This window comes from Hyaena hyaena, unplaced genomic scaffold, assembly GCF_003009895.1.
Source record: "Hyaena hyaena isolate Hyena2069 unplaced genomic scaffold, ASM300989v1 scaffold_1212, whole genome shotgun sequence".
NCBI classification, from domain to species: Eukaryota; Metazoa; Chordata; class Mammalia; order Carnivora; family Hyaenidae; genus Hyaena; species Hyaena hyaena.
The window spans coordinates 413,902-435,706 of record NW_024081849.1 but is presented as its reverse complement, the minus strand read 5'-3'; the positions used below and the strand labels follow the sequence as shown (position 1 = coordinate 435,706).

At 40.4% G+C, this 21,805-nt stretch overlaps 1 protein-coding gene across 2 annotated transcripts in view; it reads left to right on the top strand.

Moving 5' to 3' along the window:
- The window catches only part of LIFR (LIF receptor subunit alpha), a 73,203-nt gene that overhangs the window by 19,142 nt on the left and 32,256 nt on the right, over positions 1–21,805 (top strand). For both annotated transcript variants that reach the window (XM_039222922.1, XM_039222921.1), the window contains exons 2-6: positions 3,052–3,212; positions 5,277–5,391; positions 8,275–8,414; positions 14,641–14,804; positions 20,186–20,360. In XM_039222922.1, the coding sequence (XP_039078853.1) occupies positions 3,071–3,212; positions 5,277–5,391; positions 8,275–8,414; positions 14,641–14,804; positions 20,186–20,360 (736 nt within the window). In that variant the 5' untranslated portion in view covers positions 3,052–3,070. The remainder of the gene's footprint in view (positions 1–3,051; positions 3,213–5,276; positions 5,392–8,274; positions 8,415–14,640; positions 14,805–20,185; positions 20,361–21,805) is intronic.

Sequence of the window (21,805 nt, the reverse complement as noted above, 5' to 3'; positions counted from 1 at the left end):
GCATCCTACGACATCCTACACCCGCTGTCTGGTCACAACATAAACTAAACAAGCAAAAAATAGATTTTTTTCCTTTAGATTCCAACAATTTTGTAAGTTGTTTCTTCTTGACCTGTGTTCTTAAAACGAAGGTTTGTTGATGTTTTTTAGTCCTTTAGCATAATTGTATTGCATAGGTTACAGACTGGTGTCCCGTGGGTGGGGTACCTTCTGAAGACATATTTTGTTTGGCCTTTAGAATGTCTAAAAAAATACAAGTTAGTGCCTTTCATTTTACAAAGTTGAGTTTTTCATATACATCCCAGGTTTCTACCGTGGCTTGAAAATTAAAATCTGGCAACAGGAGGCCTGCTGCTGCCACCTCTAGGCTGGGCAGGGAGCTCTGGTTTGCACCTGTCCCTGTCATCTGTCACCTCTCCTGTCCTCCAGGAATGTGCTGCTGCAGTAAATGACAGTGAGCCTCATTTAGAAAATTAGCTCCCGGAGCTCTCTAAAAATGTGTTCTTCTTTAGGAATAAAGCATCAGTGGGGAAAACAGTAAATTTCTAGCAGTGTTTCTATCAGAAAGGAGCAAAGGCCAGTTTCATGTGTCCTTTTTTCATTAAAGCTCGTTAGAAGGCTCTGTTCACATATTGTTGTGGTCTCCACTTGAAACTTTTGCTTAGTAGTGAAGTCAGATCTATTACAAGCATAGTGTCATATGGCCCAGGTGACTTCCTCTGAATTTGCTGCACAAGTGTTAACGACAGAAGAAAGTTTTCGTTCTCATTCTGCCTGTGTCACTTGAACAGGTGTCGGTGACATTGCCATTGATCGCCTTGTTCCTGAGCGTACCCAGCACCCAGCCTGATGCTCACTGACCTCGTCAGTGGTGTCCTTGATCACTGCCTGCTGCCGGCGTTGACCTTGTGCTGGTATATCTGCTTGCTTGTTGCCTGCCAGCAAGTGGAATATTACACCTTGACTTTGGGAAGTTTCTCACGTGAGCCCTGAGCAGAGGCGGCCTCTGTGCGGCAGTCCCTGAGGCTGAGCCCAGGAGGGATCAGGTGATTTCCCTCAGTCATGCCGCTGATTAGCAATGGAGCTGGGGAGAGAGTCTGCACCCACGGGACCTAGTCTGGAGCTCAGCTGCCTACCTACCCCTCTTGCCACTTCACAGGACACACGTCTCCTTTCTAGAACAACTGTAACTTGTAGTGAGGGGCTGTTTCATGTCAAGATCATGTTTAACTAGTCAGTGAATATGGTGTGTGATTATTTTAGTTCTGCTTTGGTCACTTTCAGGGCTCCTTTATTCATTTATTCCTGCACATGCTAATAATTCTTATAACTTTAGCAGTGGGCATTTTAGACATTCCATGAATATGTTTTCATTCTAATATGTAAGCTCATTGACACCAGCAGTGACTAGGAAGTTATTCAGCCAGAAAGTAGTTGAACACCTTTGAAATGTGCGCCTGTGCCTTCCATTATGTTTTGGTCTTAATTGCTTAAGCTATTAGAGATCACACTCCTGAGTTTCTGACCGAACTCAGCAGTAGCTGCGAAGAGGTCTTGCCGTCTGCTTTTGCTAAGAAAAGGTTTTTCTGAATCTTCTCTTTGGCCTGCAGTTAGTTAAATGTTGGATTCTTTCTCCTCTCACAAGTCCCTGCTAGTATACCTCTTCTCACGTGTGCTCTTTTTTGTGTTGGGTTTTTTTCCTGAAAGATTGCTCAATGTTATGTTCGTCTTTAAAAAATTTTCAACATCAGCCAGTACATTTAACTTTTATAAGAGCTATTTTTATTTCTGATTATTCTTTTTCATCATATCTCTTCTTGTTTTTATGGCTGAGCCACGTTCACTCTGAGAATACTGTTTAGAAGTGGTTTCTCAGTTTGTTTTTTAGCTTTCCTCTTTTCTACGTTATCCTTTTCCCTCTAGCAGTAATTTTTATTTTCCTCCTGGTGATCCTGTTTATTCGGAATTTCTTTTTATTGTTTTGGACTCTGCTTGTGTGTTTTATGATCCTTAGTTGTCTGTTCCAGTATAAAAATGAGGCACTGTTAGATCTGACAAGGAGTTTTCAATGCATTTGGAAGGACTGGTCTGCTGGTGGGCTTCATTCAACAACAGTTAATGGGAACCTCATTCCTCTGCGGAACCCCTCCGTCAGATGGGGCAGCTTTTCCTCTTGGATACCTGTGTCTTTGGTAGCTACTCTGATTTCCTGGGTAGTTCTTTTACATTCTGTAGGGAATGTGTCTTTGGGGAGGAGGAACACATCAAAGTTGAGGTCCTTAAACAAACCCCTGTTACAAACAGTCTGTAAACAGCCCCGTAATCACATCTGCAAATCCCCTATACTATTATTTATTCTAACTTTTTCTTTAAACTATTTAAATTTATATGAAATAGAAACTTCATATCATAGCATAAATGAAAAAGAAATATATTACTTGTCATAAATTACTATATTCAAACTAAAAACATCATTCCATATGTCATTTAAAGTTGTTGAAACTTCAATTTCATGTTTGGCTTTTCTATACTGAGTAGTATTAGAATGAAGAGTTATAAATAAGTGCTTTGTTATAATCTTGAACTTGTAACCTGTCATTTGTTTGTTTAATTTTTTTAATGTTTATTTTTAAGAGAGAGCATGAGGAAGAAAGCGGGTACAGCGTGGGAGGGACACAAAGAGAGAGGGAGACACAGAATCTGAAACAGGCTCCAGGCTCCAAGCCCAATGCAGGGTTTGAACCCAAGAACTGTGAGATTACGACCTAAGCCAAAGTCGAATGCTTAACAACCTGAGCCACCCAGGTACCCCAAGAGGCTGTCATTTGAAAGTTGACCCTATGATGGATCCAGGAAGCAACAGCTGTGTTCGGTTGTTCACATCTCCTAAAGCCAGAGCAGCTTGAGTCTAGTGTATACAAAGTTGTTAATGTAGAATGTGTTTCAGTATCCGTCCATTTGTCTGTCTCAATTCCCTGTGTTGGTGTGCACAGTATAAGAGGTGTCTTTGGAGCACTTTGAACACCATTTGAAATTCTTCTCCTCATCTAGGACTGACTTCTTTGCACGGATGGTGAACATTTCTTTACATTTGAGAAGGCCATCCTGGATGGTGGATAGTAAAAGAATGAGGATGACTTCAAATTTCCAGTGGCTCCCACTAGCATTTATTCTTCTGTATTTAATAAGTCAAGTAAATAGCCAGAAAAGGGGTAAGTGCATCTGAGTCTTAGGGAATAAACTGATTGCAGTGCCCTTGCTATTTTTTGCCATTACTGTTTTGATTATGAGATGATCTTGTGTCTTTATTGAACCCTTCTGGTATTCTGTGGTTAAAATGCGTTTCTTTGCCACCTTTATTTTTCCCCATGTACTTTTTGGTCTCTTTTATAAAGGCCCATAAAGGTAGATGTAAATATTCATCCCCCATTTTAAAAATTAAGGTATTATTTATATAAAATACAATACACCCTTTTAGGGTAAAATTCTGTACATTTTGACAAATGTATACAGTCATGTAAACACCAGGACAATCAAGATACAGAACACTCCTCGTTCTAGAAAATTCTCCATGCTCCTCTGTACTTAGCCCCTTTCCTCCCCACATCCAGCCAACACTGGCCTGTTTTCTGTCTGTAACTTTGCTTTTCTAAATGTCACATAAATGAAATCTAAATTATCTTTCTTTAATAAAACATTGTGTTCATCTTTTAAAAATATATTAAAAGTACTTCTGTAGATATTACTACCTCATTTATTTTTATAAAGAACGTTATCATCTTTATGCCCCTGAGTTTATTTTTAATACTATTTCCATAATTAAATGTCTCCTCTTTTCCCCAAGATCACTATTAAATAATTTTATTATGATTGCAGATAATTTCTAGTGTATTTCTAGAGATTTTGTTTTCTATAAAAAATAACTTTATAATTTATTGCTTTCATAAATGCCATGCCAGTCGTGTGTAAAAACTGAAAAAACTTTTTCAGAGACATTTATATAGAGTCTGAGATGGAATAACTTTTTTTACAGTCGCTTTACCCCTCCCACCTTCCCTCTCCTCCTTCCTTTTTCCTTTTGTCCTCCCTCTTGCACCCTCCTTTTTTTTTTTTTCATTTTCTTTTTAGCATGGCAGTTTTTCATTGTCTAGTGCTTCTGTATTCTATGACCTAATACTAGTCTATAGGTATGAATAAGAACTATTAGATTATAATCTTCTTTTTTTTTAAGTTACTTTTTAAAATAGTTTACTGTCAAGTTGGTTTCCATATAAAACCCAGTGCTCATCCCCACAAGTGCCCTCTCCCATGCCCATCACCCCCTTTCCCCTCTCCCCCACCCCCATCAGCCCTCAGTTTGTTCCCAGCATTCAAGAGTCTCTCATGGTTTGTCTCCCTCCCTCTCCCCAACTATTTTCCCCTTCTTCTCCCCCACGGTCCTCTGTTAAGTTCCTCCTAATCCTCCTATATGTGCAAACATTTGTTATTTGTCCTTCTCTGCCTGACTTATTTCGCTCAGCATAACACCCTCAAGGTCCATCCATGTTGCTACACATGGCCAGATTTCATTGTTTCTCATTGCCATGTAGTGTTCTGTTGTATAGATAAACCACATCTTCTTGATCCATTCATTAGTTGATGTAGTATTATAATCTTCTGAGTCATTTGTTATTTTTCAGTTGTTTAGGTCTCACAAAAGACATATTTTTCAGACTCGTTTGAGTTCATTACCATGTAAATATCATATGCTTCATAAAAATCTAAAGATTGGTCATGGGGTTTCCATGCAGGTAGCAGTCTCGTAACAGGCAGTCAGACAGCAGTGGCTAAGAGTGCTTAGAAGCCGTGTTTGAAGGCATGGGGAACACTTAATTTTTCCTTGCAGTTATTTTATTCAGGGGAAGGAGTAGGGGCAAATGAGGCTACTGAAAAATTTTTCTAGGCCCTCTCTGGGTCTCCTTGACTCTGTAGTCCCTCCCTGCATTTATCTTAGTGGCTGGAGGTGGGACTTTGTTGGAGGCCCAGTCCCTGAGTGGTCTAGTGGTTGGCCCACATCCATCGGCTTCCCCTCATTTTTTAATCCACAGCTACAAAAAGAAATTTAAAACCAGTCCCTGCTGTGACTCTGCACTCAGCCCTGCAGAAAGAACATGGCACCTGTGCAGACACATATGCATATACTCATGACTAAAGGTGGTTTGATGTGTTGACCTTTTACAGTGCAGTTAAATTATTAAGCATGTTCTTTGTGTCTGTGTGTATTTCTCCTTCTCCAGGGGCTCCTCATGATTTGAAGTGCATAACTAACAATTTGCAAGTGTGGGACTGTTCTTGGAAAGCACCCTCTGGAGCAGGCCATGGTACTATTTATGAAGTTTGCATTGAAAACAGGTAATAGAGATACTTTTATTAATAGCTATAACCTAAAGGTCTTTAATTGTAGAACATAGAGATTTTGTTCTAGAATTTTTTTTAACGAAATTATAAATCTTAGCTATTTCCTAAAAAGTCTGAATCTTATATCAAAGTGGGGAAAAAAAAACCCTTCTCCTGGTTAAAACTTAGATTCTTTTATTATAGGACTATAAAGTATGGAGCACACCTTGAATATGCTGTGGATTCTAATCTACTATCAGGAAGTTTTACTGGTCCGTCCCAAACCACAGTCTGTCTAGATCAGTTAGATTCAGTTTTGACTCTGCCCAACATAAAATGTCAGGTCCAGAGTAGGCAGTTAAGGCCAACATAGTTGTTGGTGAGAGAGCCAGATTCCTGTTTATCATGCTGCAGTGCCTTCTTCAGCAAGGGGTCTCGTGGTTCCAGGATGCTTGAGGAGTGGCTGTTAGGTCTGCCTTTCCAGAAGGCAATGAAGAAAAGAAGGGTGATTTTCTTTTTTTTTTTTTTTTTTAATATTTTTATTTATTTCTAGGAGAGAGAGAGACACACGGCGTGAGCAGGGGAGGGTCAGAGAGAGAGGGAGTCACAGACTGAAACAGGCTCCAGGCTCTGAGCTGGCAGTCAGCACAGAGCCCGACGCAGGGCTCGAACCCACGAAACGCGAGATCATGACCTAAGCGAAAGTCGGACGCTCAACCGACTAAGCCACCCAAGGCGCCCCGAAGGGTGATTTTCTTTAAGGAGTTCTCTAAGAAGTTCAGCACAACACCTCTGCTTGCATCTTTGTGGTAGAATTTAGTCAAACAAGGAAGCCTATTCACATAAGAGGCGGGGCAGTTTGCCTGGATAAACCTGGGGTTAATGTGGGGATAGGGAGAGTGGACAGCAGGAGGCTAGGGGCAGCTCACACCTCCTTCCCCTCTCAGGCCATCTTGGAGAGGGCCACAAGCTCTGAAGCCTGGAGGTGAGGCCTTTGGGCTGTCTGCAAACCAGAACATCCTGTTCGCTGTCCCTGACTCTGCGAGGCCCAGGCGGAGTGGTTTAGCAACACCAGAGTTGTTCAGCACAGTGGCTCCGAGGCCAGTTTGCTGATGGGTGGTCCTGATGCAAATTGATATAAGTCTGCATTTATTTATTTATTTATTTTTTAATAGTTTATTGTCAAGTTGGTTTCCATATAACACCCAGTGCTCATCCCCACAAGTGCCCTCCTCCATGCCCATCACCCCCCTTCCCCTCCCCCCCACCCCATCTGCCCTCAGTTTGTTCTTGGCATTCAAGAGTCTCTCATGGTTTGCCTCCCTCCCTCTCCCCCACTATTTTTCCCCTTCTTCTCTCTGCATTTAAATATTACTCAGGTTTTTCCCCGTTTGGTGTACATTTATTGAGCATTAGTCTAAGCTTTGTGGAAATTTGTCAACCAGGAGGAGCTTGGTTGTAATATTGCAGAAACAGCCCTAACATCTTACTTGCTTATATTCTGCTGTGAAAATAAAGGCTTATTTCCTGCTTGTGTCCTCTGTCTGGGGCCAGCTGGAGTCTCTCTCTCCTGCACGACCCCCAGCCTAGAGGTCCCTCAGCCTCCAGTGCATGAAGTGCTGGCTTTCAGAGCTTCCTTCCTGAAGTGTCAAATGTGATTTTCACTCCCATTTCTCGGCGTATAAAGTCACACTGCCACGCCTTGCCTCAGAGGAGTGGGAAGTGCAGTCCTGCTGTGGGTCCAGAATGGGAGAACCTGAAAAATTTGGTAAATATCATGAGTGACTTCCCTCAGGCCACAGGGAGAGGAAGTCGTTCTTGCTCTCTGGGAGGTCACAGGAGACAGATGGTAGCAGTGCTTTTGGTCAGATGCTGCAGGAAATTCTATGTGAAGGGCTGAGGGAGCATTGACTGAGCAGTGGGGGACCCCAGAGAGGGTGTCAGAGGTGTGACTGTGGAGTCTGAATTCCCAGTCTTCTCAGCAGAGAAAGGATAGGAGGGCGTTCAAGCCTGAAAGAATAGGGGCTCAGTGGCATAATGGAACTTATGAAATAGCATGATTTAGCAAATTCAAGTGGTTCTGTGTTTCTGGCACCTAACAAAGCCTCCCCTCCCCTGTGAGGCTGAGAACAGGTGAGCTGACCTGTTCCATGGTAGCCCTAGTGGGTGATGTGGAGACGCTTGCGCCACGTGCTGGCCAGGGACACAGGAGGCACCCGAAAGTCCCTTTGCTTGAGTTCGGATTTGCATAGGAAGCTAGAAATATACACGAATAACAGTAAAAATAATGTACCTGCACTCTAGAAAGGTTCAAAGGGCCATGCAACCACAGGAGAGAAATGACTTGTCCAAGAGATAATGGGTGGGAACTGGAAGAGGTTTGGAAGCAGAGCAGATGAGAAAGTGTTATTCAGACCAAACCGTGGGCCAGAACAGAGGAGCAGTGGCCAAGTCGAGGGTGTGTTTGAGGGGCCACAAACAGCCAGTGTCATTCTTGTCAGTATCTGGGGAGTACCATCTCCACGTGAGACCATGTGATGGCCTTATGTAGAAGGGTGTGGGTTTAGGGTTGCGGGCGTGTGCAGCACGAGGTAAGGCTGCAGAGGGAAGGCTGGTGGGAGTGTGAAGGGCCTGCTGAAATCCTGAGTTTCTTGAAATGATCATCTCTGCTTATCACTCGACTTTGTGGTACAATCTGGTTATCCATCCTCCACGTTGATGCACTTACCATTAACCTCTCTTTTCTCAGTCTTAAAATGCAGCGTAACCTATCACGTTTCTGTATGAAAGAACAGAAAGTATTTTCCAGTGCATTTTGTGTTAATCAGGCTTTTAATGAAAATTGCACTGTTAGTTTTATCCACTAATTAAAATGTGATTTTTTTTTCCCCATTGCAGGTCCCGTTCTTGTTATCAGTCAGAGAAAACAAATGCTAAAATCCCAGCTCTTTTACCTGGTGATCATGAAATAACCATAAACCATCTCTATGATTTTGGAAATTCTATAAGTAAATTCACACTAAATGAAAAAAATGTTTGTAAGTATTTGAAAAGAAACTTGATTTGAAAATAAGGCAGCACAGTGCCTTCGTTGTTAGTACTGCAGTGCTTTATAATTGGCAGAAATTTACTCTTCTTTTGAATTCCACTTGTTAGACTAACAGTTGCATTTCCCCAGCAACCGTACTGTGGGTTCTAGAACACAGCCAGGATCAGGAAGGAAGCAATCAGAGTGGATGTCAGAGAGTTCACAGTCCTTTCCACACGTGGGTACTTTTCTCAGCATCTCTTCACCTTGCTGATTTCTGCATACCCTTCAGAATTCCTCAGGTGTCCCATGCTCTAGGAAGTGGTCTTTGACTGTCCCCTCCTAGAGGAGAGCCAATTCCTTTCTTAACATTCCCGTAGGCAGTGTGTATTTCTCTTTTCGTGGCATCTCTCAGTTGCATTAATATTGTAGTATATAATAAGGCATTTAACGTTTGTTGCTTCCGCAAGAAATAGGTTCAGTTGGGCAGAGAGTTTGTCTTCTACACCTGGTACCTTTACACCAACTGCCTTGCACGTGGCAAGCATCTTCCACAGATATGTTGATTGAATGCCTATGACCTGTGTTAACCCTGTGAGTGGAGTCATGAAATAGCCCAGGCTGATGGAGATAGAGTTTTTGCTACACATTGAGACCTTAGAAACCCCAGTAGTCTTGACTCTTAATGGTGGGAGAAGCAGGTCTTTTCCTTCTCTCCTGACAACTGTGAGGGCATGGCATCATAATGACATTATAATGAGTCCTACAAAGATGACTTACTTTGAAACAAGGAGAAAAATGTAATTAACTTGGTGACTTGTTCAATTTTGTGGATAAGATGCATGTTTGGAGCGCTCTGTGTCTGAGATAGAACAGATTTTGAAAGGATAATAACAAAGCATGCTTTCCAGGAACTTAGCATCTGTCTCACTGCCTTTTAAGATAAAAGGAGAAGAGCCACATTTGTTATTTTCTTTTCGTAGCTGTATGTGAGATCCATGTAAGAATGTTGTGTACAGATCAGGCATGATCTCAGTACTCACAGAGAAATACTCTTAACACTTAAGTATATTTCCTACACATATACATATAAATGAGGTTCATGCTTTTATAACCTGCTTGACAGAAAACAGAGTTTTCAGTTTGTGATCTAAATCAATCTGTATTATTTTTCTATAAAAATAGAAATAGCCTATCTGCAGAGTACTCCACTGAATGGAGGTACCATAATTACTTAAGTGATTGATTATTAACATTGAGATTTTTATTTCTGGTTTTTCAGTGTAATAACCAGTGCTTTAATGAACATGTTTTCCACATGTTGTGTTTCCAATTTGTGTGATGATGTCCGTAGGCTAAATTCCTAGAATTGGGAATGCTGCATTATGAGCCGCATTCCCCTTGTTAAGACTTTGATATCCATTGCCAGTTGTTCTCCAGAACTTCCGAGTCTCTTTGCGTTTCCACAAACATCACTCTGGAGGGACCTTGTTCTTCGCTTCCTTGCCAGGACTCGGTTTTGTTAATTTCTCTTCATTTTGCCATTTCAATCTGATGGCCCCCAATTAGAGCACTTTGTTTTTGTATTTCTGTGATTACTTTTTTGGGAAAAAAAAAAAAATGATGAGTCATTCTTATTCTTTCCTGAACTGTCTGTATCCTCTCTCATTTTTCTCTTTTGTTGAAACTCAGTTTTTCCTCCCATCAGTTCACAAGAGCTCTCAATATTATGGTTATTAATTTTGTCATATTTCCTACAAGTAATTTCCCAAACTTACAATTTAAATGTCTTGGTTTTCATTTTTATATAAATAGACTCTCTTGCTATTTTTCTTTGAGATTTTGGTTTTATTATCATGCTTGATTTAAATCTTTTACACATCTGGAATTATTTTGTAGTAAGGATAAGGACTCTAACTTAATTTTGTTCCAGATTTAAAAAAATTGTCTAGGACTCTGTCAGAGAGCCAGTTTGTGTTGTCTGATTTTTCAGTAGGTATTGAGAAGATTCTGTCTGGGGGGCTCCTTGAAAGTGTCAGTATTGGATAGAAGAACTAGAAAAGCAAATCAAGGCCGATTCTGGATGACTTACTAGAATGATGTAGTTCATTGTTTTGACATATGTAGTTGATAACATTTTTTTAAAAAGTATTTTATTCTGAGAGAGAGAGAGACCGCGTGAGCAGGGGAGGGTCAGAGAGAGAGGGAGACACAGAATCCGAAACAGGCTCCAGGCTCTGAGCTAGCTGTCAGCACAGAGCCCGACACAGGGCTCAAACCCACGAACCGCGAGATCATGACCTGAGCTGAAGTTGGACGCTCAACTGACTGAGCCACCTAGGTGCCCCTTGTTAATAACATTTTTAATAATATTGGGTCTGATTGTGATTAGAATATTAGATTAACAGTATTCCAGTACTAACCCTCTACCACCACTATGATAATACTGATAAGAAAATTGAAAAGCAGATGAATATGAAAGAGAGAGATGGGGGCATCACGAAATCTTTGAGTACCTACCGTGTTCGGGAGAAGCTGTGAAATATTGGTGCGGCTGTGCATTTGAGGATCTGGCCTTTGGGGCACTTGGCTACTGAATAAAAGTATGAGAAATTCTGTTTTCCTCAGGTGCTTTCAACAATACACATAGAAAGAAAAATTACATAAAAATCTATAAGATATATATATATATAATTTTTTAACAAGCTTCTAATTGACAGGGAAAGTGCAAAAATAAGTTTTTGTAAGACTTTTAGTATCTGAGTTTCTTAAAACCACCTGAAAGTATGGGTCCGTCTGAGTCAGAATAAAATAATGTGGACCCCATACATGAACTAGGAAAAGCTCCCGTCTTCTGATGTCCTGAGCAGGAAAAACATGGAGGTTATGGCTAAAGATGTACTAGCTTTAAAAAATAAACACAAGTCATTATATGTATTTCCCAGCTGAAAAGTTCCTATTTTTAAGAAAACAATACTGTCCTCCAGTGTCTATTTTAGCTGGAAAGAAATGCAGATGATAGATAGTTTGTGGGCACTTAGGGAAACTTCCCTTTTACTGTGATGAATTGGACTATGAAGTAGTGAAAAAAGTGTGTGTGTTTAATCATTTCACTTGTATAATTATTATTATTACTGTCCTTAGCTGGAAATACTGGATATGACTTGTGTTTTGAAGAATAGCCCACTTCTATTTAGATAAAAGGTAAAGTATGTGTACTTTTCAGGGACAGAGCATTTTAATAGATAAATATTGTCTTAGTGTAGATGCTCCTGTGTTTCATAATTTTTAAGTTACTGGATCATGACATCTTGAAACACTTAAAAGAACCATGTTCTTAGAAGCCTCTACTCTGTGTGATCACACTGGCACCTTGAACTTCTTGCTCCTTGTTTGCTCCTTCTGTTTGTTTTTTTATTATTAAGTTTTTATTTTAATTCCAGTTAGTTAACATATAGTGTTATATTATTTTTAGGTATATGATATAGTGCCTCCTTCTGTTTTATTTTTTTAAGTTTATTGTATTTTGAGAGAGAGAGGGAGTGGGAGGAGGGGTGGGGGGTGGGGGGGAGAGAGAGAATCCCAAGCAGGCTGCATGCTGTCAGTGTTGGAGCCCAGTGTGGGGCTTGAACTCACGGACCATGAGATCATGACCTGAGCTGAAATCAAGAGTCGGACACTTAACTAACTGAACCACCCACGTGCCCCTGTGGCTCCTTCTGTTTCAAAAGTAGTTCCTACTTAAAACTTGTCCTATATGCTGATGCATAGGGGCACAGGTACCCCAGTGTTCATAGCAGCACTTTGAACAATAGCCAAATCACAGAAAGAGCCTAAGCATCCATCAACTGATGAATGGATCGAGAAGATATGGTTTGATTATACAGCGGAATACTACTCGGCAATGAGAAGGAATGAAATCTGGCCATTTGTAGCAATGTGGATGGAACTCGAGGGTGTTATGCTAAGTGAAATAAGTCAGGCAGAGAAGGACAAATACCATATGTTTTCACTCAAGTGGAACAGGAACTTAACGAAGGACCAAGGGGGAGAAGAAGGGGAAAAATAGTTGGAGAGAGGGAGGGAGGCAAACCATGAGAGACTCTTGAATGCTGAGAACAAACTGAGGATTGATGGGGGTGGAGGAGAGGGGAAGGGGGGTGATGGGCATGGAGGAGGGCACTTGTTGGATTGAGCACTGGGTGTTATATGGAAGCCAACTGGACAAGAAACTATTTTAAAAAAAAAACAAACTTGTCCTGTAAAGCATCCTCCACTGTCCTCATGTAGCTGTGAAACTGTTGACTTTGCTGTATTCTGGTTAGGTTTTGAATCCACATGTCCTATTTCCTGTACAGCCATAAATATTTTACATAGATCTAGTGTACAACACTGTGCTCAGCAAATTTCAGTTAAATTTATTAAGAACTTCGTAAATTCCAAGACTGATTTGTATTGGTTTGCTCTGCTACTTCTGTCATAGGCTATATAGTGCTATGTAGGTTAATAGTGCTATATTCTTTGCACATTCAGCTACCCTACTTCTGGAAAGTCCTGCAGTTTGTACTTGCCGTGACTTATTTAACTGGACCCTGTGCTTTATGGGGAAGTGCTAGGATAGGTGTGAGGCCCGAGAGCATGTGTCTCTGGATTTCTTTTAACTTACCTTCACTTACTGTTATTTGAAGAGAAAACATGCAAGAAAGAATCCCAACATACCAGAAGGCCTACATTTCATAGAACAGAACAGGTTCATACCTTATGTGTTTTTCATTGAGCTATTTTAGTAATTTACTCATCCCTTGTAGGTAGGGAGACTTGAAGATTTTGAAAAGTAAGAAATTTACCATTTTCTCCCTATGAAATACTATATCCCTGGGCATGGTGTTTGTTTCCTTTATCATTTGTAAGGCAGCTTCAGAGCCCACTGCCTTCCAGACTTCTCTCTCACATATTGACAGTACCCTCACCAATGTCAGTCAGTGGTCTTTGTTCAGTTTTCCTCTATGAACTGTCTCTTATTTGGCCTAGATGACAACCCATTTCTTTTGGTCTCAGCAGTGCCATATCTTCTCTGGTTTCCTTGTGCCTCGCAGGATTCTTGCTGGGGTTCTCTGGCTTCTTGAGGCTGTGACTGTCTATTGGTAGCTCTTAAACAAGCTTTGGCCATTTTGAATCTGTGTGCTCAAGTTCATTTCTTCAGCTACACTCAGAGAGTTCCTGTTGAGTCTGTGTCTGTGGTGCTGATGGTCTCTGTTCTCACTTCCTGTGTGCTTAGCTCTCCATTGATCGTCTCTCCCTCCTCTGACACTTGGTCATCCATAGCCTGTCTCTCCTGTTTCTTCCCAATGTCAGTGATTTATTTTGTCTGCTTTCTGGGCTAGGAACTTGAGGAAATCTTAGATGTTTCCCTTTCTCATTATGCTAATCCCTCACTTCTTTGATCTGGTCATTTCTTTGAAGTGCCTGTCAGAGTTTTTCCTTTTCCATATCCCTCATGCACATGATGAGGCATCATGATCCATATCCTTGCTACTCCGGTCAGCCTTTCTCTAGTGGTCTGCCACTTAGTCATCTCATCTCTGTCAGCCCCCGCACTGCATTGCACACCACAGCTCAACTGGCTTTTCTGAAGGACTTCTTATCCCACTGAGTACTTTATAGATCTGCACAGTACCCTGTTGACATCCTCACTTAATGCCTTGGTCGTTCCTATGGTCTTGCTGCCGTTTAGATCCCTACACCCAGTATTAGCTCATAGCATCCCCAGGTGGATGACTTCCATCAGCATGAGGGGCTCTGACACTGGAAGGTGAGTGGGAAATGTGCAGAGAAAACAGATGGAAAAGGCCTACCAAAGCAAGTTTTCCATATTCCATCATTTTCTTGGGCCTGACCTATAGGTATCCAAAGGAAGCTCCTTTACTTCTCTCTGATGGTACCCATTTGTAGATCCGGACTGATGACACGAGTATTGTGGGAACCCAGTAGCTATTAGAAGACATACTAAGATTTGATAATAATTTACTCAAATTTGATGAATCCTTGGAAGCTGCTTATACAAATAAATACATATATTCTGTTTTGTCAGTAATCACTTTGAGAGTTTGCTTTTAATTCTGAATTCTTTTGTGATCAAGATGGAATAGAGTTTAAAACTAGTTGATTAATGGAATTACAATATGAAAAACCATTACTTATTTTACTGAGTTTTGTCTTTTGGTTTTTTTTCTAAGCCTTAATTCCAGATACGCCAGAGATCTTGAATTTGTCTGCTGATTTCTCAACTTCTACGTTATACCTCAAGTGGAATGACAGGGGTTCTGTTTTTCCCCGTCACTTAAATGTCATCTGGGAAATTAAAATTCTGCGTAAAGAAAATATGGAAATCATAAAATTAGTAAGTTTGAACCAAAATAGTCTTTTTTCTTGTGACATTATAGAAACCAAATAATTTTTAAAAGATTTTTGAGGTAGTATCAGTGAACCCTTCTTTACAGTGTTAAGGGATTAGATCAGCTGTCCTTTCAGGGTTCATTAAAAACTATCTGCTATGACTCAAAAATCGATTATTAAAATAATATATAACCATTCCAGTAAGTTTAGGAAATTAAGGGAGGAATAATGCATCATTCCACCACACGAACACAGGAAACATCTTTCTGTTTCTGTCCAGCTTTTTTTATGTGCATGTTTTTACACAAATGAAAAGCATATACATATAATTTGCTATCATTTTTATTTTGTCTAATATTCTGAACATAAAAATAAATGTTTTTTTTTTAAATGTTTAGTTATTTTTGAGAGAGAGAGAGAGAGAGAGATGGAGCGTGAGCAGGGGAGGGGCAGAGAGAGAGGGAGACACAGAATCCGAAGCAGGCTCCAGGCTCTGAGCTGTCAGCACAGAGCCTGACATGGGGCTCGAACCCACAAACCATGAGATCATGACCTGAGCCGAAGTCAGATGCTTAACCAACTGAGCCACTCAGGTGCCCCAAAAATAAATGTTTTGAAACATGTAGTCATAATAATTGTTGAGAAGTTTTGTATAAGCCTGTAAGTTTGAATTTATTTGAATCTAAAATCACGTTCTTAACATTTAGCAGTGCATGCTTTTTTTCTCTGTTATTTTTTCAAATTTTGTTTATGAATGGTTTCCTTATGATCTGCCTTTAGTTTGCTCTTAATCAAAAGGATGATGAGGAATAGCAGTGAAAAGTTTTGACAGCTGATACTTGGTAATTCCCCCTTTTTGTTCCTTGACTCTCTTCTTCCTTGATGGATTTGAAATGTGCTTAGTTATAGATTTAAGAATTAGAAGGCTATCTCATGATTTTACAGTTATTTGCCTGAGTGCATAGATAAGATAGACAGTAAAGATAAAACATAGAATGTCTGTTTTATGGTTACTGTCTTGTTTTTCCTTTCTGACATTCTGTGTCTGACATTCCTAAAATGGGAGCAGCCATAACTGTGGGCTGCATGTGTGCTGACTCTTGTAAATGCTCCGTACATGTTAATCCCTTGCATTCCTGACCCTGTGGTTAAAGCTCTGTATATGTTCAGTCTTTGCATCCTCACAGCAGGCCCATGAGGGAGGCACTATGAACATCATCCCCGTTTTACAGATGAAGACACAGAGACATAGAAGATATTAACTGCTAGGAATTTACCCAAGGGATACAGAAATGCTGAGGCATAGGAGCACATGTACCCCAATGTTCATAGCAGCACTCTCCACAATAGCTAATACATGGAAAGAGCCTAAGTGTCCATCAACAGACGAATGGATCAAGAAGATGTGGTTTATCTATACCATGGAATACTACATGGCAATGAGAAACAATGAAATCTGGCCATGTGTAGCAACATGGATGGACCTTGAGGGTGTTATGCTGAGCGAAATAAGTCAGGCAGAGAAGGACAAATACCATATGTTTGCACGTATAGGAGGATTAGGAGGAACTTGACAGAGGACCAAGGGGGAGAAGAAGGGTGGAAATGGTGGGGGAAAGGGAGAGAGGCAAACCATGAGAGACTCTTGAATGCTGACAAAAACTGAGGACTGATGGATGTGGGGGGGAGGGGGGGATGGGCATGGAGGAGGGCACTTTGGGGATGAGCACTGAGTGTTATGTAGAAACTAATTTGACAATAAACTATTTGTAAAAAAAATAAAAAAATAAAAAAATAAAAAAAAAAAGAAGAAGATATTAACTAATGGAGCTGGGATTGAAGTGCAGGCAGTTTAGTTGCAGTCTGTGCTCTTTCTTACCCACCACGATTTCTATTACAAAACAGATATATTTATTTTTGTGTAAGGTGCCTTTCCTTACCTTTTCACCAGTGCAAATTGAACGTACATTCAAGACCTAAGTCAAATCCTGTCCCTTATGTTAAAGCCCATACTGATTACCTCGGCCTAAAATGCTCTCTCTTTTCTTGAATTTTAATGTCAGTTCTTGTCTGTTAATCTTACCTGCAACTAGCTTTGATACAGCTGTACCACTGCTTAGAACTATTGCTTATCTGAAATTGTACCGTGTAGCTTGACACTTTGTGCTCTGGGTTACCACTTACCGGCTTGGGGTAACTTCCCAAAACCTCCTTTTTGTCATTTGTGAAGTGCTGCCAGTCTTTGCTTTAGTAAATGATTATCGGTATCTGTAAAGCTGCTAAGCAGCTAGCAGTTGTCATTACTTTTTGCAGGGGGCTGCCCAAGAAATGCTATAGTAAGAGGGCCGATCTTTGCAGTGTAAGTGAAATCAAGCGTAAATGAACGGAGATACTTTTTTTTTTTAATGTTTTATTTATTTCTGAGAGAGAGAAAGACAGCATGAGCAGGGGAAGGCCAGAGAGAGAGGGAGAGACAGAGTCAGAAACAGCTGTCAGCACAGAGCCCGACACGGGCCTCAAATCTATGAACCATGAGATCATGACCTGAGTTGAAGTTGGACGCTTAACTGACTGAGCCACCCAGTCAACCTACTTCTCCACACTTCTTACAGAGGGTTCATGTACATCTTGTTTGTATGGTGGGAGTGTGGTAAATAGCTGAGAACTCTTGTGGACAGAGGTTCCTCCAGAGCTCCAGCAACCTCCACTCCTATCAGCTAACTCAGAAGAGATTAATACCTAGGTATACACGTAACCCACTCAGGGCAGACCTCTGTGGTTTTTGGCATACTTGTTATTAAGCTTCAGTTCAAGAGGTCTCCCATCATCATTCAGAAGATTCCTTTTACCTTTTTCTTAGTGGATCCTCTTCTTCCTGAATTCTTCCTCTTATTTTCTCATTTTGGTGGAAGCATGTATCCCAGTAGTTACTAGCTATTCATTATAGATACTCTTTGCTACCTACATTGATAGTTTGCAGGTGTATTTTGTTTTTTAAAATTTAAATTAATTACTAACAAAATTTAAAAGACTGTCAATTCCAAATATCGAGATGTAGAACAATTGGAACTTTCATACACTTCTGGAGGGAGTGTAAAATACTTCTTGATGAATTCGTTAAGACATAACATTTCTAAAAATGTCTATTTTGCATTCATTCACGATTACTATTTTAGCTGGATATAGAATTGTAAGTTGGGGGATTTTCTCAAGATTTGGAAGACATTGTTCCATTTGTTTCTTATTGTGGATCTGTCTTTGTTGTGCTAGACAGTCATGCGGCCCCTTTCAGTCTCAAAACACATGTCTGTCAGTTTGGGAAATTTTCTTATTTTATGTCTGACTTCTTCCTCTCTGTTTTCTCTGTTCTTCAGAAATCAATCTGGACCTCTAATTTTCTTACTATTTCTGCTTTCTATCTGCATTTAATTATTGTTGTATTTTCTGAACAGTTTTTCTTAAATTTTATCTTATACCCAGTTACTGAATTTCTATTAACATATATATTTTTTAATGTATAAGATATCCCTTTTCTTCATTCTTTTTGTTTGTTTTCTGTATGCATTCTCTTATCTCTGAGGACATCAGTTATCTAATTTTTTTTTCTCTCTGTTCTGTTTCTTCAGGTCACTTTTTTCTCTATTTTTCTCCAATTTCTGGTCATCCTGGTTGCTCATATTTTAAGTAGGTGGCTCTTAAAAAATTTTTTTTAATCTAATTGGAACTTTTGTTTGCTGTCTAGGGACTTGTTGACTGGGGTGTTATTATAGGTGATTAGTTGGGCCATCTAGTTGGCAGAATCTTTATATTATCATTTTAGGTGTTTATCTTGACCGGTTCATATCCTCTAGAAAGTTCATTTTGGGTCCTACCTGGTAGGTAGAAACTCTGCCATCAGCATCCTAGGGGCTGAGTAGACAAAGGCAGGAACACACCAGCCTTCACAGTACATAGGTTAGCAGTCCCGCCCCTTCCTCCCCCCCCCCACCCCGGTTGTGGTACAATATTCCCCATTCTCCGTTCTTTCTGGGGTTCTTCATTTCAGCAGTATTTGGTCTTACTTTTCCAGAGCATAAATCTCCATTCTGCCAAGATGAAGAGGGGCAGTCTTTTTGTAGCACAGAATGTGGGAGGGGACTTGGGTATCTAACATACCTTCAGACAACTTTCAAGCAGCTTTCTGTTCTGTGCCTCACCTTCACCTGCATTTCCACAGGAGCCTGGTGCATGCAGCCCCTTCCTGAGCCCTTTGGTATTTACATGATAGAAATCAGCTTGTTTCTGCCTTTTCCAATGAAGGCTTAAGGTTCAGCTTTCTCAGGTCTTCTGAGTCCGTTACCGTTGTCCATCAGCCCTCCAGCATTCAGAATTTCACTGGTGGTGTTTCTTCTCTTGTGTTTTGCCTTTGTGCATCTATACCTTTTTTAAAAAATCTGTGCACTTTTGTTTTAGAGACATTTCAGAAGATAATAGAGGGGGAAAGACAGTTATTCAAGCTGTGGTCATTTGCTGGAAGTCCCAAGGTCCCTTTTAGTAGATCTGTGATATTTGATTGAAATCCTTTCCATTTTTCACAGCGGAGATTAATATTTTATATTATTGTACATTGCATATTTAAAAATAAAATTTTTAATATATAACACATAAATATAAATCCAATCTGAAACAGTTATTTTGTTGAAATGCTGCTCCTCTCTTTAACTCTTTTTTTCTTAAGTTTATTTATTTTGAGAGAGAGAAAGAGAGAAACACACACACAAGCAGGAGAGGGGCAGAGAGAGAGGGAGAGACACAGAGAATCCCAGACAGGCTCCACACTTCAGTGTGAGGAGCCCTGTGTGGGGCTTGACCTCACGAACTGAGATCATGACCTGTGCCGAAATCAAGAGTCAGACTGAGCTACCCAGGCACTTTCCTGCCTTTAACTCTCGGAAGTACAGATCCATTATTTTTTCTCAGCGAAAAATGGAGATCAATTTAAGACAGTGGTACATTTGTCTGTGAAATGTATTGAATGTTTTGGAAAATGAACATCATGTATAATCAGTGGCCTAAAGTTGAAGTAAACGAGTGCACTTGTTGTGATGTGTACCAGGTGTTGTATGGAGTTGTTGAACCACCAAATTGTACACATGAAACTAATATAACACTGTATGGTAATTGCACTGGAATGAAAACAAAAGAAGTAAACGTAAATGAATCATGATTATTGTTTCCGTAAGTCTCCTATTACGCCTTTTCGAAAACTGAGATAGTTGTACAAAAGGACAAACCTTTATTTAACTTAGTGGTGATTGTATACTGTTTGTTGTTTTTTAATTTGAAAGGCAAGCAGAACATACCACTACTTAGAAATCTCCTTTTGTGTTTGTGTCCATTTTGTAGGTGACCCACAACACAACTGTGAATGGTAAAGATACAGTTCATCACTGGAGTTGGGCCTCAGACATGCCCTTGGAGTGCACCACCCATTCTGTGGGAATTCGATACTATGTTGAGGATCCTCATTTCTCTGGTCGCAAAGAGTGGAGTGATTGGAGCCCACTGAAGAACGTTTCTTGTAAGCTTACATGTTGAAAAGCTTTCATTTCAAATGAATTAGATTAATCTTGCATAAGGGTAGGGTTTGGTTTAAGCTTTTAGTTCTCCGAATGCCATTTAGGTTCCCCAGAGTCACCTGAGGATATTCCAAGTCTCTGTCCCAGAACATTTTGATTCAGAAACCCTGGGGTGTGATTCAGGAATCTGTATCTTTAAAGATCTTCCTGAGTGATTGGATAAGCATCTAGGTTTGGTAGGCGGTGAACAACATTTAAAAATTTTAGGGAGATGTTTTTGACATCAAGTTTATATGTTAAAAGAAAAAACAAAAGGGTTCCCAGTTTCTTGGCCATAGAGCAGATCTGTATGAGCTGCAGAGTTCTTGCAGAGAGGGTGGAGATCTGTAATTATACCGAAACTCACCTGTACACTGAATGGAACTCATGCAGGTAGAGTGTTGGCAGTGTGGGAGAAGGCTTGGAAAACTGTTGACAATGAGATGAAGTCCTTCAGCATGCTGGTTTTTATTGTAGATCATTCGCTCTAGTGACAGCGTGGAGAAGTGGATCTGGGGAAGGAAGGACTCAACGCAGGTCGATAAGTAAGGAGGATCTTGTTGCAGTTCAGTGAAAGCCAGTGGAGGCGTAAAGTAGGGCTTTGGAATGGGAAGGAAGAAAAGTTGTGATCACTGAAGACACAGAATTAAAGTTGGTGACTGTGTGTTTGGTAACCAAGAAATAGAGCCAAATGTGACTATTAGTTTGGGCGGCTGAGTAGCTGGTGATGTCTTCCAATGAGGCAGAAAATATATGAATGAATTCAGTGGGAAAGTTAAATTCATTTTCAGTATGTTAAGGTCGAGGTACTTACGAAGTGCCTGGGTAGCAATGTCTCATAGGCAGTGATTAGAAAGAACTGGAGCTCTATATTTAAGAATCAACAAATATTTGATGCAAATTGTTTATGTCTGGAAGTTAACATGCTCAGGGAAAGAGAAATAGGGACCAGGAACACATCTACAAGTTTGAATGTCTAAGGGTAGGATGAAAAAAAAAATAGGCTAGCAAACAGACACATGAAACGATGCTCAGCATGCCTCCTCATCAGGGAAATACAAATCAAAACCACACTGAGCTACCACCTCACACCAGTCAGAGTGGCTAAAATGAGCAAATCAGAGAACTCTAGATGCTGGTGAGGATGTGGAGAAACAGCCACTCTCCTACACTTGGTGGGAGTGTAAACTGGTACAGCCCCTCTGGAAAACAGTGTGGAGGTTCCTCAGGAAACTAACAATAGAACTCCCCTAGGACCCAGCAATAGCACTGCTAGGAGTTTACCCAAGGGATACAGAAATGCTGATGCATAGGGGCACATGTACCCCAAGGTTCATAGCAGCACTCTCAACAATAGCCAAAACATGGAAAGAGCCTAAGTGTCCATCAACAGATGAATGGATCAAGA